This window comes from Chelon labrosus (genome assembly GCF_963514085.1).
Source record: "Chelon labrosus genome assembly, chromosome: 11".
Classification (NCBI taxonomy): domain Eukaryota; kingdom Metazoa; phylum Chordata; class Actinopteri; order Mugiliformes; family Mugilidae; genus Chelon; species Chelon labrosus.
This window is the reverse complement of record NC_140344.1, coordinates 28,433,937-28,459,242: the sequence shown is the minus strand read 5'-3', so window position 1 is coordinate 28,459,242 and position 25,306 is coordinate 28,433,937. Positions and strand designations below refer to the sequence as shown.

The window sequence follows — 25,306 nt, the reverse complement described above, 5'->3', positions numbered from 1 at the left end:
CAGTGGTGGCTTCTTAACGTATAACCTTTGAACCCTGACATACACCGATCAGCCACAACATTATGACCACTGACAGGAGAAGTGAAGAACATTGACCATCTTGTGACAGTTCAATGTTCTGCTGGGAAACTTCTGGACCTGACATTCATTGGTGTGGATGTTACTTAGACATGTAGCACCCACCTAGACCAGACCAGGCACCCCCACCCCATAGCAATGACACTCCTTGATGGCAGCAGCCATCCCCAGCAGGATGCAGCCTGACACAGACACACACACAAAAACACTTTAGGAACAACTAAAAAAAAAAAAAACATGAAGAACAGCACAAGGTGTTGACCTGGCCTCCACATTCACTAGATCCTAAACTGATCAAGTATCTGTGGGATGATCCACAGAGGCCCCTCCCCTCAAAGCCCCCCCCCACTAACAACATTCTGTTACCTAGAAAAAACAACGTTTAAATTAATTATTTCAGTTGGTTTGGTTTTATCTTTTCCCAAACACGATGCGTTTCATGACCTTTTTATTTTTTCCCGTTTTGCAGGAATTAACAGTTTCTGTTCTTGTTCAGGTAACGATGGACTGAAACACTGAACGCTTGTGTTTATGAATTTCTTCTCTGCATTAGTAAATATATATTATACAGGTCACGATAGTCATTTATTTGTGCGTTTGTAGCCGACAAAAGACAGTTATTACCAAGTGAACCTTTGCAACATTAGGTTGAATAGAAAATAACATGAATATCTATGAATTCCACTAATATGGAATAAATTAAAGCGTATTATAAGATGACATTTGAATCTTTTTAAATAATCAGTTTTATTACATTAGAACAAATGTCACTGTGGCAGGAATAATACAGATATCATATTTGATCTGCAACTTTTCAACAGGATTTTACAAAAACATAACGTATAAATAATTATGTGTTGATTCAATAAAGTAAATATTCATATTGAAATATCACTAACAACATAAATGATATTCTGAACGTAAACTTTTCAAATATCTTGGTGCAGAAAACTAGAAAACTAGCCATTTTGGAAATGGCTGCCAAAAGCTACCAGCATTTTTCATGTGAACACTTCCTAAAACATCAGAGAGAGCTTGTAAACAGACCTAAATCCATTATACTGAATATAACGTTCCTCTTACAGACCGTACATGTTTGTTTGCACTCGTCTCCTCTGCACTGATTGTCCTCTGATAGCTGATCTGACTGCAGCCGGCTGCAGATGGAACATTAGCATGATTTCTGCTGCACTCGAGTGGCGACGCTAAAACGACAAAAAGCCGAGGGAACCCTGCCGTCTCCATGCCGACATCCAGACCTGATGTTTGTCGCTAGTTTTCAGTATCAGATAGAAATGAGAGCAGACATTAAACAGTGGACTCCACAGACTTGTTGTATAACTTAAAACGTGATTCTTTGGTTTATCGTGTTAAATATTTGTTGCTTGTTTTAAGGAAACTGAATAAAGAGAGTTGTGTTTCAGCCAAGAAATCCATTATTTATGTTAAAAGGGAATTAATAAACTCATCCAATTCATTTTTGAGTTAATTATGAAAGTTATTCCGTTTCCCTAGGGTGGCTACCGTCAGCATTTCTGCAGCCAATCACAGGAAGAGCTATTAGCCGACACGTCGAACATGCTAGCATGTTGTGGCTGGAGTCAACTCATATCAGAAAGTCTGGTAACGCTCCATTTGGATTTCATTAAGGGCTGTGTTCCAACTGATAGGGTTAGGGTTGGTGCAAAGAAGAACCAATCAGAGCAAAGGTCTTTAATGCTGTTAATTATTCGTCCTTATATAAGTTATTTCTACACTACACCGGACTCTAAACAGCTAGCTTCTTCCTACAGCAGCCTTCAACTCCATACTCTGCTTGTGAGAAAGTGAGAAATTCGTTCTTGCAGCTCGTTCTTGACACATCAACCTGTCAGAACCTTTGTCTCGTGTGGCGTCCGACAGCTGTTCTGTGATTGGTCAGAAATTGGAGAAACTGGCGTGGTTAATGCGGAAATGCAGAAATGCTAGCGGCTACTCTGTGAGATGCTAAGGTTAGCGGTGTGACCTCTGATCTTGGCATACTGAGTGTGGGTGCATCTGAAAACAATATCTCCCACAATGCTTAGCGGGTGTGACGTATGCTGCAGTGGGAGGGGCCTATGAGGACTTCCCTGGAGTTATGCACCTTAGTTTCTCATGAAGTATAAACAACCTGGCCAGAACGAACACCTTCGAGAACAAATTTCTCTCTTCTGGCGGAGTTTGTAACAAGCTTCTGTCCGTCACCACATTAAGCCCCGCCCCCCAAATAATCTGATTGGCCCTGGCAGATCTTTGCAGGAGTAGAATCAGTTCCCATTTGAGAGACTCCAGACAAGCTTTACTCCACGTTCATGGGAGGGGAAGCTGGTCTGACTTAACAGACTGTACTGAAAAGGCCACTCACGTCGGATCCATTGCAGAAGAACAAACAGAGCGTCGGTATCATTAAAACCGATGTCAACACATTTATCAAACACCTCTGTGCCTCAGTCGAGCCTCAGTAGAGCCTCACAGAGCTGCAGGTATCTGCCTCATTTTCCTGCTCAGCAATACAATAGTGCTGATCAGCGTTTGAACAACAGCAGTCGTGACATTTTGTGCAGCGTTATGAATGGTCTGCTCTGCTGCTTCCAGGCCCAGGAAACATTTAGAAAGGGGGAGGAAAAGAAAAAGGCAGCTATTTATTACTGGAAAACAAGAGGCAGCGTGGAGGTAGAGGACTTCCACACTAATAAGAAAAAACATATCACATAATGCTCCATCTATAAACCTGCACATCTATAGATTGTGGTTATTTTAACGTTCCAACACCTTCACGTTCCTTTCATGCATTTTTCAGCGCCTCTTCCTCCCGACCTCAATTCAACGAAAAACATCACTCGAGGTTTAATCAGACGCCTTCAGGAGTCCTCATGGAGGCATCATGGGAACGAGACGCCGAGCTGAGGCTGAGGACGGCGGCCCTGAAGTGGCGGTGGGCGGATGCAGACTGATGAGAAGGAGGAGGAGGAGGAAGAGGAGGAGGAGGCGGGATGAAGGGGCTGCAGAGAACAGGAGGTGGTGATTGTGGGGTGGTGAGATTGAAGTGGGAAGGCGTCTGGGTGGAGCAGATCTATTACAGGACATCGTACGTCCTGTTAAAGACGGGAGGATCCTCGAGGTAAACGGCTCTCAAAGCTCCGGCCGAGCCTGAAACTAAATGCCTCTCCAGTAAATGAAAGCCGCTCTAAAAGCTCCCTGTCAGGACACGTTTGGGTTTTTTTTGTCGGAATAATCCCGGAAAATAATACCGTCACCACTTAGTCCTTTAATTTATTTATTTATCTGTTCATTTCTGTATTTAACGTGGAGGAGAACAGCCGGTCTGAACCAGCGGTACGGTTTGATCCAGAACATTTCACAGAGACTTGTTTATATTTCTAGTGATTGTTAACTTTGTGTCAGAGATGACCTTTGACCCCGAATAAAAGGGATGCAGAAAAAGAACGTGAAGAAGGACAGAGAGGAGAAACATGGAGGTAGATACGAGGAGTTACTACCAGAGAAACTGAAAGCTCTTTAATCAGTCTGTGATCAGCTGATTGGTTTCTCACTGAGCATGTCTGCTCCACGTAAACATCAGGAGGAACAGAAACATGGAGGTAGAAAAACTAGATGAACCAAGATGGAATCAATGTGGACAGAGACGATGGAGACGTGGAGACATCTTGAATGTCTTCTAAGACTCTACACATTCAGGACTGGAGGAGGACATGGAGGAGGAGGACATGGAGGAGGACACTTCATCTTCTTCCCCTTATTCCTTCTTCTCCTTCTGTTTGCCGTCCTCCTACTCACCTGTCTTCTTCCTCTTCTTCCTCTCTTCTGATTCGTCTTCCTCTTCTTCTTTTCTTCCCTCCATCGTCCCTTTTCTTACCCTCTTCTTCTTCTTCTTCCTTCTCCTTTTTCTTCTTCTTCCCTTCTTCTTCTTCTCCTCCTCCTCTTCCTCCCTCCTCCTTTTCTTCTTCTTCTTTTCTTCCCTGCCCCTTCTTCTTCTTATTCCACCTTCTTCTCATTGCCCCTCCTTCTTCTTTTTGACCCCCCCATTATTCCTCTCCTTGTCCATTTTCTTCTCCTCTTGTCCTTCGTCACCACTACCTTCCATCCTCCTTCTCCTGTTCTTTCTCCACTAGATGTGACGCTCCTCTTCATCATTAAACTTCTACAGTGACTGATGTTTTGATGGAAACAGCTGATGTCCTATACCTATGTGCAGCTTTAAAGCTTTATATAAAGTTTTATTTACGATAATAAAGAAAGAAATCAACATTCTTCTCTCTGGTTAATTCACCACAGTGTTAAACTCTCCCCCCTCCCACTGAGGAGCAGACTTTCATTTAGACAAATGGAAACTTATTACCAATAATGGGATGACTGCTTTGGCTCCGTACGAGTGAAGAAAAAAATAAAACAAACAAACCCATAAAAGCCTCAATAAAGCATTAGCCTAATTAGCCCGACTCTAAAAACCAGAGCTCACGTTGTAGACTCACAGTACAGTAAATACACCTCAGAGCAAAGGCCTCTGAAGATTTGAAGCACTAATTCAATTAGTCCTAATGGAATGAGGGTTTTTGTTGGGGGGTGGGGAGCTGGAACAGCAGAAAAGGGCTCTTCCAATTTTGTTAAATGCGCCATCAAACGGTGCATTAACTTTTCTAATAATGTTGCATAAGAGGCGCAGCGATGAACATCTGTGAGACTCTTGGCAGGAAGTGCATACTTTTAATTCCTCTACATCTTTGGTGTCCATTTATACTGTCTGGCCAAAATAAAAGTCACACACTCTAATATTTTGATGGACCTCCTTTATCTTTGATTACATCACACATTCTCTGTATCATTGTTTCAATAATCTTCTCCAATGTCACCAGATCTACTTCCATCCAGTGTTTCATTCATTTTTCACCAAGATCTTGTATTGATGATGGGAGAGTCTGACCACTGCACAAAGCCTTCTCCAGCACATCCCAAAGATTCTCAATGGGGTTCAGGTCTGGACTCTGTGGTGGCCAATCCATGTGTGAAAATGATGTCTCATGCTCCCTGAACCACTCTTTCACAATCTGAGCCCCATGAATCCTGGCATTGTCATCTTGGAATATGATCCATTGATGGAATAACCTGGTCATTCAGTATATTCAGGTAGTCAGCTGACCTCATTCTTTGGACACATAATGTTGCTGAACCTAGACCTGAGCAACTGCAGCAACCCCAGATCATAGCACTGCCCCCACAGGCTTGTACAGTAGACACTAGGCATGATGGGTGCATCACTTCATCTGCCTCTCTTCTTACCCTGATGCCCCCATCACTCTGGAACAGGGTAAGTCTGGACTCATCAGACCACATGACCTTCTTCCATTGCTCCAGAGTCCAATCTTTATGCTCCCTAGCAGATTGAAGCCTTTTTTTTTCCAGTTAGCCTCACTGATTAGTGGTTTTCTTAAGGCTACACAGCTGTTCAGTCCCAATCCCTTGAGTTCCCTTCACATTGTACGTGTGGAAATGTTCTTACTTTCACTATTAAACATAGCCCTGAGTTCTACTGTTGTTTTTCTTCCATTTGATTTTACCAAACGTTTAAGTGATCGCTGATCACCATCAATCAGGATTTTTTTCCGACCACATTTCTTCCTCTAAGACGATGGTTCTCCACTATCCTTCCAGTTTTAATAATGCCTTGGACAGTTCTTAACCCAGTTTTAGTAGTTTCTACAATCTCCTTAGATGTTTTCTCTGCTTGATGCATGCCAATGATTTGACCCTTCTCAAACAGACTAACATCTTTTCCACGACCACAGGATGTGTCTTTAGACATGGTTGTTGAAGAAATGAGAAGCTACTCATTGCATCAGTTGGGGTTAAATAACTTGTTGTCAGCTGAAAGATAATCACCCATGCAGTAATTATCCAATAGGAGGCTCCTACCTGTTTGATTAGTTAAATCCAGGTGGAGACTTTTTATTTTTGGCCAGGCAGTGTATAAAGCAGTAGTTGGATAGCGAGTAGGCTAACACCACTCCTTTTTCTATTAGCTTAGCTTAGCATAGCGTCAAAACTGAAAGCAGGGGGGAACAGTCTGGATATTTTTATGTTCTGCTAGTTTCACTGGGAAATATACAACAGGGTTACCTAGGCAACCGGAATCTAGACATCCACTAGAGACCAACCTTCAGCTACAACAAGATGGATGACAATCGAACTCCTTTATATACGCATGGAACTCAAGGACTGGGGAAGAAAAAGCTGTTAAAGCTGACTTTAATAATCTTAAACGTGTTTCTGTTACTTTTATTATTATAGTTTTGAATAAATGTTCATCTAACATCTTCGTCCTGGCTTGGTGTTTTCATGTCTTACTTCTCGGTCTCTTATCTGCACAGTATAAATATTTCAGCGGCTTATGCATGCATCAGTAGGTGTGTGTGTGTGTGTGTGTGTGTGTGTGTGTGTGTGTGTGTGTGCACCCTGAAACTGACAAGAGGCCTGAAGGGAGTTGCAGTGGCCTTAGTTTGTGCACAAGGCGATGTTTGACGACGCTAACGCTACGTCCTAGTGATGAAGGAAAGCCATGACTGGAAGCCATTTATGATGAAATGAGTTATTTTCCCCCTCCTCTCTGCTCTATATGAGTAATGCTGGGTTTCTTTTAATATAAAAAGGATTCAGAATACAGGATGTGAGATGATAAAACTTCCCGAGACGTCCTCTCATTACAGCTCACTGAGACAGAGCAGAGCGGAACCGAATCGAGCTGCGAGAGACGAATTTCACACTGGAGGCCAAACGGAACCAGGCAAGTCGGATTATGGAACATCTGAGGCTGCTGTAACTAATTAGCTCGACTTTACCACGAGACGGCGGAGCGAGCCGACGCTTCACCTTGCATTACTCGCGCGGGTTTGATTGCTTCACTCGAAAAGCCGAGCAGCCGGATGTTTCATGACGACAGACGGAGAGCGGCAGAAAGCAGCCGGTGACAGATGGGATGAGGAACGAGAACCAAACGGTCTCTTCAGTGATGTGTGGTTAAAGCGTGGTTTGTTGCTGTAAATTCAATAAATACTGGTGTCTTGTAGTTTAATGCTTAACTTAATTAAAATAAATGTTTGAGTCCAGTTAATCCAGTCAAATCTGGATCAATTCAAGACACAAGTCAATCAAGACAAGTTTAAATCAAAATCTGCGTCAGTTAAAATCCTTAAACCCTAAAAAGCTCAAGCCAGTGTCTTCATTCCAAGTAGCTACTAGAATTTCTTGAAGACAAATAGGACATGTATACAAGTCAAGACAAGACCAGTTCAATCAATTTGTAAGACTTGAATCAATCAACAAAAATAATCTCGGTTTGAAATTCTATCAACACCGGTCAATGTATGTTAACAAGTCTGAGATTTCAAGTCCCATTTCTGCAGTTTGGGTTGACAGAAATTCAAACCATTAATCCACCATAGAGGAACTATATGTTGTCAGTAAATATGAGCTCGTTTTCTCAGTTTATCACCAAAGAGACAAAAGTATTTTAGAGTAAATAGAAAAAGAGTAAATGGACCAATGAAGATAAAGGTATTTTAGGTTATTTTAGAGGTTTGTGTTATAAACTGTTGCTCCGGGCAGCGTTTGATTAAATTCAGTGTTGATAGACGCCGTGAAATCCCTCTGGCTCCAAACAGGAAATCAATTGGTGTCGATAAACTGAGTTGACCTGGATAGTTGCTCCAGGTTGTTGTTGGTCATTAGAGGCAGAATTCATCCCATTGATTTCCATTTGGTCCAGTTCAGATGTTGAGCATGTGCTTTATTTTGAATCCTAATCTGTAATAATACATTCACACTGCGTATTTAAACTCTCACACATTCACCCAACTCTTAGGGCATGCACTTAGTAGTCTGAAATAATTATAAGAGGGGATAAATGTTGAGACGGAAAAGCTTTAATTACGGAACCAGTGCCGGCTCTGTCTCTCTCTCAGGGAAACATTTTTTAATTAATATTCTATCTCTAGTGCGTCACCTCTCCACCAGAGACACATCAGATTTATGGTGGCGACCTGCTGCTGCTGCTGCTCTCCAGGTAAATACATCCACGGGGAAATTATCAGAAAGAGCCTCCAGGTACATTCCATGTCTGAATTCATACAAGAGTGGAATCTGAAGGAAATAAACTATTATTGCTGCTGCTGCTGCTGGGAACAGTGACAAGGCCTAGATCTTCTACGGCCTCCTTTGGCACAGAATTTAATTAATTGTAATAATAAAACACAGAATCGTGTGCTAGACAGTTTCAACCAAAGTAGAAAGAGAAATGAAACTCCCCGTTAACACTTTATAAGAACTACTGCACGCTATGAAGCACTAGTAAATACTTCATTCATGTTTATAAAGCATCACTCCATTTAAATGTATTAATGTCTATTAATGTGGGAGTGATGCCTTATAAATGATGAATAAATTGTTTACTAATGCTTCATAGTGTGTAGGTATTATAAAGTGCTACCACTGCTAACTGAATAATCATTCAGTCATCATTTATAGGTGTTAAGTGGCTGCAGGAACTCATGCTTTGTTTACAGTCTCAAATCACTTCGCCACCCTGACCCTGTGGTGTAACCTGACATGCATCTCCCCAGAAATCTAAACACACAGACCATAATGTGGCACAGCAAACAGTAAAATTCATATTGAGTGAAAGCTGTGCTCTGAAAACACATGAGGAAACCTTTGTGACACAGCTGGATGTGCGTGGCATATCGGGCCAGATCCAGGCGTTTTTAAGCCAAGCCCGATCTATCATGGTTATTTTATATATTTTAGCTCTGCCATAAACCAAAACCACAACCCTGTAGGGTCAAAACATCTTCTTCTTCTTCTTCTGTTTTAATGGTGGTTGGCAAGTGTCAAAGCTGCCAAGAATCAAAGAAGTAAAAGTAGTAGTAGTAGTAGTAGTAGTAGTAGTAGTAGAAGAAGAAGAAGAAGAAGTAGTAGTAGAAGTAGAAGAAGAAGTAGAAGATGAAGTAGTAGAAGAAGAAGAAGAAGAAATAGTAGTTGTAGTAGTAGAAGAAGTAGTAGTAGTAGAGGAAGAAGTAGCTGTGGTAGTAGTAGTAGTAGTAGAAGAAGAAAAAGGAGAAGAAAGAGAAGAAGAAGTAGAAGTAGAAGATGAAGTAGTAGTAGTAGAAGGCGTTATAGTAGAAGAAGAGGAAGTAGAAGATGAAGATGAAGAAGTAGTTGAAGTAGAAGAAGAAATAATAGAGGAAGAAACAGTAGCAGTAGAAGAAGAAGATGAAGAAGTAGAAGAAGACGAAAGAGGAAGAGGAACCTGCTGTGTGGTAGAACTTTACTTTGGAAGTTAAAGACAGACAGAAGTTAGGAGAAACAGATCATGTCAGAAAACATAAAATGCAGAAACAGAGAAGTAACAAAAAGTATGAAACAGAAAAAAAAGGATTTTAATGAATACCGCCTCAACAATGACTGAGCGTCTTATTTGCGTTTGAAATCAAAGTAAAGTCACAGCATCTGGTGGAAGATGGTGTGAACATCAGGTACATCAAATAAACTGCATCTAATGAAATGCGAGCCAGCTGGCAACGAGGCGAGACTGAGAGAGAGTAATGAGAGAGAGAGAGAGAGAGAGTGGAGGAGGAGAGGGTTCCCAACGAGACGCAGGACTGGAAACCTGCCAGGACATCTGAGGACGGACAGCAGGCACATGAAAGCCTACAGCTGGCTGGGAGACACCAGGAAGAGTCAGCAAGAGCCAAAGGTGTCTGGGAATAATGACATGTGTCTCTAAAAGCCACCTCAATGTTGATAGTTTTGAGGAAAAGTGGCTTTTAACGGCGTCTCAAATGTCCATCTGAGCTCTTGAATAGCTCGGCAAAGTAATTCAAACTCAGCGTGAAAACACTAAACTGGAGAGAAAACTGACCGACCTCAACTCGCTCATGTTACAGCCTCCAGTTCAACCAAACAGTCAGTTCATAGTTTAGAGACGAACATGAGAATCTCTGATAATCTGATGCTCTGAACCTTTTATGTGTACGTTTTTGCTCCCGTCAGAATTTTCTACATTTCTCTTTAAAAATGATTCAAAACATCAACAGATTTTCACACAAGTCCTGAAAGTGGACAAAGAGAACCCAGTAAAACTAATGAAAAAGAAATATTATACTAGTATCTGCAGTAACCTCCTTGTGCAGCAGTTACCCGCAACTACATGTTTCCGGTAACTGCTGAACCACTTCAGTTCTGAGATGTTGGTGGGTTTCCTCACATCAGCTGCTTGCTTCAGGTCCTTCCACAACATTTCTATTGGATTAAGGTCAGGACTTTGACTTGGCCGTTCCTAAACATTCATCTTGTTCTTCTTTAACCGTTCTTTTGTAGAACCACTTGTGTTCTTGGGCTCGTTGTCTTGCTGCATGACCCAGTTTCTCTTCACATTCAGCTCATGGACAGATGTCCTGACATTTTCTTTTAGAGTTCACTGGTAGAATTCAGAATTCATTGGTCCATCAATGGTGACAAGTCGTCCTGGTCCAGCGGAACAGGCCCAAACCAGGACATTAGCACCCCCATGTTTGATGGAGGGATGAGGTTCTGATGCTGGAATGATGCAGTGTTGTTTCATCTCATTTAAACCAAACTATTCTACTTTGGTCTCATCTGTCCACTAAACATTGTCCCAATAGTCTTCTGTCTTGTCCACATGATGTTTAGAAATGTTCTTCTTGGAGAGCAGTGTCTTTGTCCATCACACCATGGTTGTTCAGTGGATTCATCAACATTAACATTAGCCAATGTGAGAGAGGCCTTTAGCTGCTTAGAAGTTCCCCTGGGTTCCTTCAGTCTGTCTGACTGTGGATTATTTGTGGGTTCCAAACTCTTTAGAGATGGTTCTGGAACCGTTTCCAGCCTGATGAGCCACAACAACTCTTTTTCTCCTCGTTGTCTACAGCGGCTTGTCAATATGTGAGAGGCTTTTAGTTGTTTTAGAAGTTACCCTGGGTTTCTTTCTGACCTTTATTTGTATTTTACTCAACAGGACACGATACGGGACAGGATAAAGCTGTCCCATCGTGCTTGGTAAGACTCAGTACATTTGTCAGAATAAAGGACAAGCTTAATGGAAACCTCAGCATTGGTGTAGCTGTGAGTTTTTTGGCTAACTATGTTGTTTGCACTTCTCAACAGGCCTTACTGAAGAACACAACCCCTAAGCTCTAACAACTCCTCACATCTATTGTAGGTAAATGTTTCAAGGAGATGGTGGTGGTCATCCAGAGGTGGACTGCTGTTGCTCTTCTGTCCACTATTACATTAAGCCCCACCCAAAAAATATCTTTGCCAGAGCAGGATCAGTGCTCAGTCCTAGTTTAGTATTTTACCACGTTATTTTCTTCACATTTTACGTTGATTATTGACATCTTATAAATGCATGTGGTCTGTATTTTGTTTTCGGCACATGTTTCAGACATAGCACTTTTATTTCCTGTGCTGCTTCACGCACAATTTGATTTAAATTTTCATTTTCGATTTTGACATAAAATCCTTGATTGATTTTGACTGTGCTATTTCAATTTATACAACTGAATTACTAAGTTAAGAGCCAGAGATCCCCCCAGAGCCTTTTATATATTCTATATTTTCATATTTCGTTATAATCCTGATTTGTGCTTTTTTATTTCTGTGGCAAGTTCATCCGTTATGTAGTCACGTATCTTAGGAGGAACACTTCACTGCAGGCCTTTGATATGCAAATGCTAAGCTTAAGGAAACCTGTATGGTTTAACATTGTTTGGTTTCTTCCATCGTTACCTGGCAGTGTTAGCAGCTTGCATTGAGACATGTACCTGCCAGCTGGCTAACGGCCAGCCTGTCACCGAGACCTGGAGTGACCTCGTACAACTCGGAGGTGCTGATAGAGGGATGTAAAAATGCAGCGTGTGGAGCTGCAGCGACAGTCGGCAGGCAGCGAGGGCTAACAGGATGAGTGTGTCAGCGTGCAAGCTGTGAACGAGTGTGTCTTTATTATTAGATCTGGAAGGTGTAAGAGCATGCACACAACACAAACATCCAGGTACCCGTCGTCGGCATCGTCGTTAAGCCAGCCAAGCAGGGGAACTGGATCAGATCCAGACTCGCATCCTGACAGTCTCAGTGCGTGGCTGATTAATGAATTCACAGACTCTCATCCCTACACAAAAGAGTTCACGCACAACTGTTGCTTCTGAAGCTTCAAACTCGCCGCTGCTGCTTTTTCTTTGCTTATTTTTCTGCAGTTTAGAAGAACACCAGTGCCCACTGTAGAAATCCTATCACTCTGCATGGAGCCTACATTAGTAGATTAGCAGCCACGTCATAAACCAACCCTTCCTCCTGCACTGCTGTCTGTGCATTAAGACTGAACAACCTGTCAAGTCATGTCCCGATGTGCTCTGTCTTTCTGCTGAAAGCTCCTAATGGACTCCATAACTGAGTAGTTAGAGTAGAGAGCGGAAGCAAACACGACAGGATGCTCTTCTCCACGTTACTGTGCGGAGGTGGATCAGTTCTCCATAAATAATGACACATAATGTGCAGACACTACTCCGGTAACAAATATTAACAAATACAGAACCAAACCAACATCGACAAACTATCAGCAACAAAGACCGACTGTGTCTGGACCAAAAAGTTGCACTTGAACACAAAGACTACAGTCAGCAACCAGCATGCTCTACATCTACATCTGCTCTACATCTGAGAGGAAATAACTCCTTACACCAGCAGGTGGCAGTAGTCTGGATTCATCATTCAAAAGAAGAAACAGCAAAACCTATAATCAGAAGCGCTGCGATTAGCTGGAAGGCTTGGAAAAGAGGAAGAGCTAGGATTAGCTGAGAGGCTATGAAGCTAGGGAGAGCTACTGTTAGCTGAGAGGCTAGGAAGCCGGGAAGAGCTACTATTAGCTGGAAGGCTAGGAAGCTAGGAAGAGTTATTGTTAGCTGGGATGTTATGAAGCTGGGAAGAGCTACAGTTAGCTAGAAGGCTAAGAAGCTAGACGGAGCTAGGCGGAAGGCTAGAAAAAAAAGGAGGAGCTACTGTTATCTGGGAGGCTATGAAGCAAGGAAGAGTTACTGTTACCTGGAAGGCCAGGAAGCTAGAAGGTGCTACTGTTAGCTGTAAGACTAGGGAGCTAGAAGGTGCTACTGTTAGCTGGAAGGCTAAGAAGCTAGGAAGAGCAACTAATAGCTGGGATGCTAAGACCCGAGGCGTACCTCACTGAGGGCCCGACACTGGACAACCACTGAGTCTAATGAATGTCAAACTAATTATCAAACCTCACAATGCTTTGCTAGTTGTGTTCGGTAGTAAAGGCTACACTTAAAAAAAGTCTGATGTGACACAACTCTTTCAACAATGGTTTGACTTGACAAACCCTCTGTAATTAGAAAACTAAACTCCTCACAAAAAGCTGAAGACCTTGAGAACACATGCCATCATATTTTTTCCTCTCTCTCTACTGTGGCAGATGTGGAAATGATGTGTCCTCTAATTACTGCGGCGCGAGCTTTCACCACAATGACCGACGCGTAATGTGTGAATGGACGTGGGTGTAAACCAAGCGCCGCAATTCTCCATCACAGCGATATTGTCTCGTCAGTGCAGCGTTGCAGGGTTGACGTGGGTCATAAAAACAGAACAGACTAATGTTGAGAGTTTTTGCTGCAGGTGGAAGCTCAGAAACAGAGTCTGGGTGTTGAAGTGTGTCGTCAGACGCTGCCTTTAAACTACAGAGGGCTCTAATTAAAGCACTGAGCTGACAGGTGTTTGTGGCTCCGTCTCTCTGGTCCTCCTTCACACTTTCTTTCACAAATGTGTAATAGGTTAGCTTAATATAAATAGACTTAATGCGCAGATTCAATTACTGCCTTATTGCCAAAGTCTCATGGCAGCAACTGAGATGTGCTTTCAGTTGAAACGGCACCGTGCAGAGATTGCAGCATAGACACATTTCTGCTGCAGGAAATTATAAAACGAAGCCCCTCAGTGACATTTGCTTCTAATTCAGCTCAGTCTGAAAAGGAAAAAAAGAAACTTTTCTCTCTCTTGCATCCGCAAAGTGAATAAAACGATAGAAATCATTCGTCCTCGCTGTGTCAAAGCCTCCAGGAAGCAGCACACTGTAAATTTCAGTTATCACATTTTCTGTAAGAGGACTTGGATCTGACCTTCCAGAGAAAGCAATTTTGAAATACATTTTGTGAAGCCGTGGCAACATGATGAAAAGGTTGCTTGTTTTTGGGGCAGTAATTATATTTGTTTAGTTTTTTGCTTGTACTAGTAAAAATGTTCCATAACTTCAGGATGTATGTGAAAAAAAAACTACTTTTAGGGTTACGGATGATTTAGAGCCAAGAGTCTTTCCGTCTGACTGTTAGCTTAGCCTGTATTTCTCCCAGGTATAAATAAGTCAGCCACAACATTATGACCACTGACAGGAGAAGTGAAGAACATTGACCATCTTGTGACAGTTCAATGTTCTGCCGGGAAACTTTTGGACCTGGCATTCATTGGTGTGGATGTTACTTAGACATGTAGCACCCACCTAGACCAGACCAGGCACCCCCACCCCATAGCAATGACACTCCTTGATGGCAGCAGCCATCCCCAGCAGGATGCAGCCTGACACAGACACACACACAAAAACACTTTAGGAACACCTAAAAAAAAATTAACATGAAGAACAGCACAAGGTGTTGACCTGGCCTCCAAATTCACTAGATCCCAAACTGATCAAGTATCTGTGGGATGATCCACAGAGGCCCCTCCCCTCAAAGGCCCCCCCACTAACAACAGGACACCCTCAGAAGGCCCATGTCCATTCTCCGATGAGTCACCACAAGGGAGACCTACACAATACTAGAAAGGAAGGTGGTCATAATGTTATGCCTGATTGGTATATAAGTGCCTGACTATTTTGTTAATGCGGTGACACTAGTGTAAATACTTTCTCCAAACCATTTAGAGACCAGAGAGACTAAATGTGCACATCACACATAAGTAGAGATGTCCTGATCCTGATCTGATCTTAAATGTCCTAGAGTTGGTCTCCTGTAGCTTCCTAAAGTCTGTCCTTGTCTTCCTTGTCTTCTCCTAGAGTTGGTCTCCTGTAGCTTCCTAAAGTCTGTCCTTGTCTTCCTTGTCTTCTCCTAGAGTTGGTCTCCTGTAGCTTCCTAAAGTCTGTCCTTGTCTTCCTTGTCTTCTCCTAGAGTTGGTCTCCTGTAGCTTCCTAAAGTCTGTCCTTGTCTTCCTTGTCTTCTCCTAGAGTGGACTGGATTCAGTCCAATAAATCTTTCAGTCAAAGTTAATGTAGTGTGGAGAGGGTAGCTGGTACCTTGTGTTCTCTACTCCAGAAATGTTCTGGTCATCCAACGATGCCATAATAATGACAATAAAGTTCATTCCATTCCATTCCATAAACTCCCTAACCCTCTCTGGAAGATTTTTCTCCTTGACGCTGTGTTTTCTCTTCTTTTAAATGCAGCGTTCAGTGATTGTTGTGTGAGTTTTATTTTTTTTTGTGGCGAATCAAGTTGGGGACATGGTTTTGGTTTATATCAGACCTAAAATACATAACTACAAATGATCAGACAATTAAAAATACCTTAAATAGTCTTGATACCGATCTGGACAACCATAACCACAGCAATAGAGAAGGTGTAAGTAAAACCTCTGACCTTGGCAAACAGCGCCCCCTTGGCTGCCAGAGCGTCCTCCCCTCTTCCGTTGGGGTAGCACTCGTACCGTGCGTCCAGAATCGGGTAGCGGCTGGCCAGCATCAGGCCGCTGTTCAGGAATTTGAACCTGGAGCAGCATCCTTTCCAGCCGTACCGGCCAACGTCGCTCAGCACGTAGGGGAAGTAGCGATGCAACTGCCGCCGCAGTCTGGTCGTCGATCCGTGGTCGAATACTTCCTGTAAAGCCAGGAAATCCAAGTTGGCAGGGAAGAAGGCAGAGATCTCGTGGTCGAACGTCTCGTCTCCGTGGCGGCGTTTTCGTCCGGGCCGCTTGAAGATCGAGGTGCGCGGGACGTGTGAGAGGGTGTTGTTGGAGGATATCCCGATGCCGCCGTCACCGCCGTGATAGCGAGCGAGGGACTCCCGGGAGGCAGTCATGCTGCCGGTGTCCCCCCCTGCCTGGTCTCTATGGTTCCCCGTCTCAGCCTCCTCCTCCTCCGGCTCTGGGGCGCTGATACTGATTTGAACCCCTGAGGTGTGTAGAGGGCAGTCTGTGGAGGGTTTAGGCTGGGTACCTTCCCCATGCATGGGGCAGTCATGGTGGCCTGGGCCACTCTGAGCCACTGTGGAATGCATGGGGCAGCCTGGAGCCTCCCCTGAGGTGTGAACGGGACAGTCCGAGCTGTTGTTAGTGCCCGCAGAGTGGAGGGGGCAGTCGGTTGTGGTGTCGGCTCCGTCGTGGTGAAGAGGGCATTCGGGGGAGCCCTGGTCTCCTGCAACGGGGTGAACAGGGCAGTCAGTGGCACCTGAGGGGTGAATCGGGCACTCTGTGAGGGGTTCGGTTTCAGCGTCGGCCGGGCCATTGTTGGTGGTGTGTGTTTGGTCTGGACGCTGGTCCAGAGAGGAGGTACGGCGGAAACCTGTGGCGAGGCTGCTGAAGGACGCCGCACTGATAACAACCAAGAGAGGGAAAGTTTGTTTTTAAATCAAAGTATTTACTGAACGAGCTACAAAAAGGAGGTCAGGAGTAACCTCCCCTCACCTGATGGAGGTGTTGGTGGGTGAGTCGATGTAGATTTTAATCTGAGGTCGACTGGCACCGTTGCGGATCCTCTTCCCCACCTCGCGGGCTCTCCTGTGGGTGTCAGAGAGGTTGTTGAACCGGGCCAGGGAGTCGGGCAGCAGGCAAACGTTGGCACTGCAGAAACAGAAGCTTCTTCCCTGTGGCCTCCATTCACTGAGGCCGGAGCCGCCTGGTCCAGCCTGGCCCTGCTCAGCCTGGTGCTTGTCTGGTCTGCACATGGAAAGAAAGAATACACCTTATCAAGCAAATCAAGAGGTGTTGCAGAGATTTAAGGGATATATGTGTTTTCCTTCTTGAATAATAGTGCTCTTGCTGTTATGCTAAATGTGAAACCAGCAGCCAGTTAGCTTAGCATGGAGACTTAAAACAGGAAAATGCTCTGGTTAAGGTGTAGTGTTAGCCTGGTAACATGGCATCTGGGCTTCATGATGGGGCACGTTTCCACCGATACCTCTACACACGATTGGAAAGTCCTCCAACCAATCAGACTCATTTTGTTGTGAACTAATTCAACTCCACGTCTCTCAGATGACGTGTACAACTACTGTTACTCTTCTGTCCAACACCACATTAAGCCCCACCCCCAAATGATCTGATTGGCCTGGCAGATCTTTGCTGGAGCATAATCACTTCCCAACGGAGAGACTCCAGACCAAACTTCTACCACAAACAAACGTTGGTCTGGCTTCCGGGCTGCAACTTTTCACTACATATCCAGCAACAAACAGACTAAACCAGTATCCCAGCAGGTGAACAAAGTAAAACACTGAGCTGCTAAATACTCAAAAGCCCTTCAGATCTTTGCCAGAGCATAATCAGGTCCCATCGGAGAGACTCCAGACTGAACTTCCATGCATGAATCAATATATCTGGTTCCCAAGTGGATCCAAATGGACCCAACCATGCATCACCTTTCCCATCAGCAGTAATTACTGAAGCAGCATTTTGTCTTTTGAATAAATTTGTCTTTGAAGTCTTCAAATAATTTTAGGTCCAATGACCTGACTGCTGATTGGTAATTAAGCAGATTCATTGATAGCAGAGTCTACAGTTGGTGCACTGGTCTTGTAAACCAGTTAAGTTCAGTCCTCACGAGAGTCTTCAAAACATCATTAACAGGAAGTTAATACTAATATCATGCTAAAGGTGAAACCCGTAACATTTTACTATTATTACTGAGAGTATAATTACTAGAACCAGACAAAGAACGACTACATTTTACCACGCTTCCACAACCGACAGAGCCAAACACAGTACTCCCAAGTTTGTGGTTGTGGTGGGCGTTCTGGATAAAGAAACACCCGCTGAGAAGCGAGTGAGCCTGGCAGCTGGAAGCCAGACAAGTGAGAAAACTATTTACAGAAGATAATAACTCCATTTTCTGCTTCTTGAAATCTGAAAAACCTTGCGAACAACTGCTCGGCAGGAATAAAATGAAGCATGACTCTGCAACTGCTTGGCCCATTTTTCACCTCAGATTGATTTGGAAACTCATTTTTTTATTTTTTGGTGCCTTTGGGAAGAGACTGACGATCAGTTTCCTGCTTTCAGGCCAGGGAAATGAAGATTTCAAAACATGGGATGTAGGTTGATTTTATGATTTAAGGGACTCATTGTTCCCGTGAGCTTGTGCCTGTCAGACAAATTTTTTATTTTTTTTTTTCTGGCATTTTCAAACACAATCTTTCCGCACAAAGTCAATGGAAACACTTCTCATCAACCTTTTCTCCAAGAAATAAGAGAAAGAGAAAGAGTTGTTGTTGCTCATCAGGCTGAAAAAGGTTCCAGAACCATCTCTAAAGAGTTTGGAACCCACAAATAATCCACAGTCAGACAGATTGAAGACGACTGTTCCCCTCCACAGGAGTGGTCCACCAACAAAGATCACTCCATAATAGTCTGAGAGGTCCCAGAGGAACCCAGGGGAACTTCTAAGCAGCTAAAGGCCTCTCTCTCATTGGCTGATGTTAATGTTGATGAATCCACTGAACAACCATGGTGTGATGGACAAAGACACTGCTCTCCAAGAAGAACATTTCTAAACATCATGTGGACAAGACAGAAGACTATTGGGACAATGTTTAGTGGACAGATGAGACCAAAGTAGAATAGTTTGGTTTAAATGAGATGAAACAACACTGCATCATTCCAGCATCAGAACCTCATCCCTCCATCAAACATGGGGGTGCTAATGTCCTGGTTTGGGCCTGTTCTGCTGCATCTGGACCAGGACGGCTTGTCATCATTGATGGACCAATGAATTCTGAATTCTACCAGTGAACTCTAAAAGAAAATGTCAGGACATCTGTCCATGAGCTGAATGTGAAGAGAAACTGGGTCATGCAGCAAGACAACGAGAACCAAGAACACAAGTGGTTCTACAAAAGAACGGTTAAAGAAGAACAAGATGAATGTTTAGGAACGGCCAAGTCAAAGTCCTGACCTTAATCCAATAGAAATGTTGTGGAAGGACCTGAAGCAAGCAGTTGATGTGAGGAAACCCACCAACATCTCAGAACTGAAGTGGTTCAGCAGTTACCGGAAACATTTAGTTGCGGGTAACTGCTGCACACAATGAGGTCACAACAGAAAATTCTGAAGGCGGCAAAACTTTTAAGTGGCACTGTATGCCTAAGGATTAAATAAAAGTTTGTTAACTTGAAAATAGGCCCAGAAACAAAGATTGCAGAAGGTGGTTGAGTTACCTGCTACTCTAGTGTTTCTTTTTAGCGCAGATACTTTTACTTCAGTAGAGTTTTACTAGAGGTTTAGGTAGAGGTTACTAGTTCTGGATCAGCACTAACCTGCGGTAGGTGTACAGGTAGGGCTGGCGGACAGCCTGCAGGGGAGCCCAGATGATGAAGCCCAACAGGGCGAAGGGCAGCGAGGCGAGGAGGAGGAGCAGGTACAGCGGTGCAGAGATCAGGACACACAGGGTGAGGAAGGAGCAGGGGTCCTGGGAGCGCTGGCGCTTCTCCAGCGAGGTGGCCACGCAGGAGGCCAGGAGCCGGTCCAGGAGCCAGTAACAGGGAAACACCAGGCTCCACGACAAGCCATCCAGGAAGTGCATACAGGCACTGGAGTAAGGGGTGGTGTGGAGGACCATCTCTTCCCTTCTTTCTCTCTTCCTCTTCTCGGTCACTCTCTATCAACACCCACATGCACTCTTGAAAGAGGCAAATCTGTTCCACAGTTTCCACAAATGGCAATAAAGAGAAAAAAAAGAAATCGGATTTGAACGTAGACCCTCACCCCCCTTTCCTTGGAGAAAGGTTCACTACATGGTTTGGGTGATTATTATTATTTTTTTTTAAGCGACACAGGCGATCTTATCTCCGTCTCACTTCCCCTCCCTCAGAGACCTCCACACCAGGGGCTGAGGAGCGCTGCCTGAAGGTAGGGGGCTGCCATGATGAATCCCTGGATGAAGGATCTATGACCGCGAGGACTCGAGCGAAGTCCAGAGGGGGCGTCCGTCCAACGTCAGCATTTCCTCGAGACCTGGAGAGAGGGAGCAGATTGATAAAGAGGCTGTGAATGGAAGTGCTTGTATGTTCACAGGCTGAGGAACCTTTTTAAAATCCGGCACATTTCATCTTTACAGAGAATTTTTAACATGCTTTTATTTCATAGCGTCTGGATTAGTGTAGCAGCCTTTTTAAGGAAAAAGTAGCAATAAATCAATGTGAGATTTAACCAGAACCAGGAAAACTGTGTCATATCGGGTCTGAGAATTAGTTTTAAGATCTTACTGATTCATTTATTAACTTAAAAATAAAGATTTGAAACATGAAAGGTCAAACTTTGATCTTAAACATTCAACATCGCGTTCAAATTGATAAAATTAAGTATAGGAAATTGTTTCATGTTAATTTTGAATAAATTTCTGATTGTATTTATTTTTAGTTTAACTCCAAGGGGGCGTGGCCTAAACTGAGAGAGGGCGTGGAGATAATTAATTGATGACTACGTAAATAAACTGACTTAAGTTTTTGTTTAGCGAGGTAATAAATGTCTGAGAGATTATTCTAAATATTATAATGATGGGTCATTTTTGTAACTTTGGGGCCTAAAACTAATTTTTATTCTGACGCGCCCCCAACACTACAGTCTTGCAAACACTCGGTCTGTGATTGGTCGTAATAAAACTTCTGAAAGATAAAGAAACTGTCAGATTGAAAATGAAGAATCAGCAGCGAGATTGCAAACTAAATTAATAAATAGTTTTTATCTGCAGCGAGCTGACTATACGAGAGAAGATGATTTTACAACCTTGAGGAGACACAAAAGAGAAGAGAGGAATTTATCTTCACGAGTTCACGATTCAGCTGCAACAGAAACGATGCACCCAGCGGCTTTGAATAATTAACGTCTCTGTTTAAATGGGAAATGGGCTGTGGGAACAGTTTATAGAGGCACTCATATTAAAGGATGGGCAATCAATATGACACCAACCAGTAATGATGAAACAGAATAGTTCTTCCTGCCCACAGCAGCTTGACCAGAAAGTTTCCTTCTGTAAAGGCCTTTTAACTTTAACTTTAGCAACAACAGAATCAATTCCAGCACCTAAATAAATAATGAAGGGATTAATTCATTCATGTCAGAAAGATGGGAAGACAAGAGGGGAGTGCTGACCTCTCTGTAGTCTCATATATCTCTCAGGGAGGAGCAGAGCAGCGGTACAACAACCCTGCAGCTTCAAACTGCAGTTGAAGTCTTTTTAGCTCTTTGCAAATTCATGAACCGCGACAGATTAGAGCCTCTGACAGGACGGCGTTTAGGTTAACACATGACTCCACGTGTCCTGCACATGTGTGGCCTGCACGTCCAGTCTGACCACTGCACAAAGCCTTCTCCAGCACATCCCAAAGATTCTCAATGGGGTTAAGGTCTGGACTCTGTGGTGGCCAATCCATGTGTGAACATGATGTCTCATGCTCCCTGAACCACTCTTTCACAATCTGAGCCCCATGAATCCTGGCATTGTCATCTTGGAATATGATCCATTGATGGAATAACCTGGTCATTCAGTATATTCAGGTAGTCAGCTGACCTCATTCTTTGGACACATAATGTTGCTGAACCTAGACCTGAGCAACTGCAGCAACCCCAGATCATAGCACTGCCCCCACAGGCTTGTACAGTAGACACTAGGCATGATGGGTGCATCACTTCATCTGCCTCTCTTCTTACCCTGATGGTTCTCCACTATCCTTCCAGTTTTTAATAATGCCTTGGACAGTTCTTAACCCAGTTTTAGTAGTTTCTCCAATCTCCTTAGATGTTTTCTCTGCTTGGAAATAATCTCTTGTTTTTCTGATACATTACCACCTCTCTGTCTGGTCTTAAACGTCTCTAGTCTTCTTTATCAAGTCGTCTGTGCTGTTTGAGAAACCTGTTTGTGTTACAGTCTGTTTTCCCTGGCTCCACATATCTTGGGTTTCACCTGCAGCACTTTTTGTTCCACATTTTCTAAGTTTTTCATCAAAGTTCTTCTGTTTCCTGCCTCCTCCCCTTGTGTCCTACACCTCTACATTCAACCCAACAGAACAACAACAACAAAGACACTTTTCAGTCACGACGTTCTTCCAAATCGAGGCTCCTCTGTTTTGTCCTCTGAGCAGCACATCTCTCTCAGAACAGCAGTAATCATGCGTCTCCTCCCTGCCAGGAATCTCAAAACTTTTGTGTACTGTAATGATTCCTGCTGTGACAGAGGAGACGCCCGTTCAGAGAAAGATGTCTGACTCGCCGACCTGCTGCTGATCGACCTCCTCTAGCCTGAAGAGGGACGAAGGGATGACCGGTCTGACTGGATGTGTGACTTCCTGGTGGATTAGCGGCCTCTCGTCATGGACTAACCTCTTACCTCCTCCTCACATGAACTCTAATCCAGACAAATTCACCCGTCGCACTGACTCATCACTGCCTGGCATTTGAGCTGCAATTTGCAGCCTTCTCCTCATTAAAAAGAGTTATTTGTGGCTCCAGAAAATAAATAAATAAAAAACAACAAAAATAGGAGAAGAACAACAACAAGAACAACATCCTCTCTCTTTGTGTCAAATCTGCTTGTTCCAAGTTGCATTCAACAACCCCTCATTTGCAAAAACGGCACTAAAATGACGCGTTTAGAAGAGTTAAAAGAGAACACGACATATTAAATATTAAAAAGTAAAAACGAAACAGAATAGTATCATATACAGATAAAGAAAATATGATCTAAAATCCAAATGAGCTGATGTCTCTTAGCAAAGTTCAGAAGCGTTTCTGTTCCTCACCCTGCAACTCCATCCATGCATTTAGCTTATAAGTCATTAGATTGTGCAAAATGAAGCATGCCGAATCAGCCATGAACAGCTCATTTTAGATTTACACCACTGGATAAACTGACAACCATCACTGAATTACTTTGACACTAAAGAAATAAATAAATCCTCATTTATTTAAGCAAGTTCTGAATGGTACCAGTTATATTCCTATTAGTCCAGTAATGAGAGAGTTACAAGAATAGAAGTGTCCACATTTTCTTTTGCACTTTCATATCATTTTAAAATCTGTTAATTTAATTAATATAATATAAAGAAATGATCAGCAGTGAGTTAGTTTTAACTAAAACACAACATCTTCATCTTGCTGGATTGTCTGCAGCTCCCATGTCGCCTGGATGCCATTTTCAAACCAACAATGATTGACAAGTGTTGACGGGTGAAAACAAACTTTTTGCTGCACCACAGGTTTTGCTCATTGTGAACTTCTGCTTCTTTTTTTCCATTCGGTGCAGAGTTAAATCTCACGACCCACATCGTTTAAAGGCTTTAAACGAGTGCGTTGCAGAGCGTCTCCTTTTTGGAAACTGCAGACGCCATCAACAACCAGACCCCGGAAAAAAATAAATAAACAGCCATCAATCACAGCTGACGTATCGGCGAGCACAAACTGTCACTCTTGGCCTTATCAGGGGAAACGCAGCAGTGCATAATTTATGGCAGAACGCATTGGGCTTGGAGGTAGAGACGGAAATACACGACCACGGTGAAGGACCCAAGAGAACGTCAACAGACAAAAAAAAACAAAACAAAAACACCCACGGAGAGGTACAAACACACAAAATGACAAAAAGGTTCGACATGTTTACCGTCAATTTGTACCACAGAGAAACCCTTTGTTGGGGGAGCTGCCGAGTTACGCCGCCCCCCCCCCCCCCCCCCTCCACCCCCACTCCCCGGGGTTCACTGACAGTGCTCCACTTTCACTTAAACAACATGTTGAAAATCAATGTTTGTTCCACAGCACAGTGCAGAAGGAGTCAGAGGTCATTTTCACCAAGTAGGTGAATCATTTTAATTGATCAGCCTCTGCAGAAACTGGGCAGCTGTTTTTGTCCCGCCGTCAAGAAAGTTATGGATTACACAGGAGGATCAGGTTTAAGTCTAACTTGTTGCATTTGTCTTTTGATATGAGACACAAAACTAATTAAATTAAACAATGCAAGACGCAAAATGACCAACATGTGCTAGAAAGTGCACTAGTGCTGGGGCTTGTTAGAGTTAGAGGGTTAGGGGGATAAAACTCAGCGCACTTTTGCATTTTCTAGCACATTTGACCTCTATTTGGTCTCAGTCATTCAGAATAAAACACAACCGCTATTATAACTGATCAAAAAGGAAAGAAAACCATTAACTTTTCATTAATATTTGTCAAATAGTTATTCAGATTTTTCTGTCACGGGTTCAAACCATACGCTGTGTAAAGATGGACGGCTGAACTGCTCCTCTAAAGTGAAGCCAAATCAAGTAGAGCTCCCCCTGGTGTCTGGCTGCAGTATAGGTCATAAGCTCCACCCCCTCCATGTTAGTGGGCGGGACTTGGGCCAAACTAAAACACTAAAATACACGTCAAATACATTTTCCAAGGATAGTAGTTAATATAACGTTGATGAATGATCAAGTGTAAATTTTTCTGATATGTTTTGTTTTAGTTATTTGACGCTATAGAAACAGGATTTGACATAATGGTGACCACCAGTTGCCATGCCAACCGCTCCATAAAGCAGTCCTGCGAGAGTTGTAAAAAAATAAATAAAAACCAGTCCAGTGTATAAACTAACATTTCCTTGTAACTAGTGGAGGTAGAGCAGAGCGTAGTATTAATTAAACGAAAATACGAGTGAGTCTGGAGGAAGTGTGGGCGGGGCATCAATATCACGGCTCCATGTGGCTCCACCCTCAGACCGTACTGATCAGACTCTGGCTCTAAATTCGCAAGACGGCGCCGCCCGTGTCCCCGGGAAAATAGAGTCAGTTTGGCCAATGAGAGGAAGAGGAGATGTGTTGTCCATATTTATATACAGACTATGCTTCTGACAGCAGTAACATTACGGTGGGTATGGAAG

General features: G+C 43.3%; 1 protein-coding gene across 1 annotated transcript in view; it reads right to left on the bottom strand.

Annotated features, from left to right (window-relative positions):
- smpd3 (sphingomyelin phosphodiesterase 3) overlaps nt 1–25,306 on the bottom strand; it is an 80,999-nt gene that overhangs the window by 21,284 nt on the left and 34,409 nt on the right. Inside the window, exons 3-5 of the mRNA XM_084555022.1 lie at nt 19,713–20,409; nt 16,867–17,118; nt 15,825–16,773 (exon numbers count right to left, since the gene is read on the bottom strand). Coding sequence (XP_084411148.1) covers nt 15,825–16,773; nt 16,867–17,118; nt 19,713–20,014 — 1,503 coding nt within the window. The 5' untranslated portion in view covers nt 20,015–20,409. The remainder of the gene's footprint in view (nt 1–15,824; nt 16,774–16,866; nt 17,119–19,712; nt 20,410–25,306) is intronic.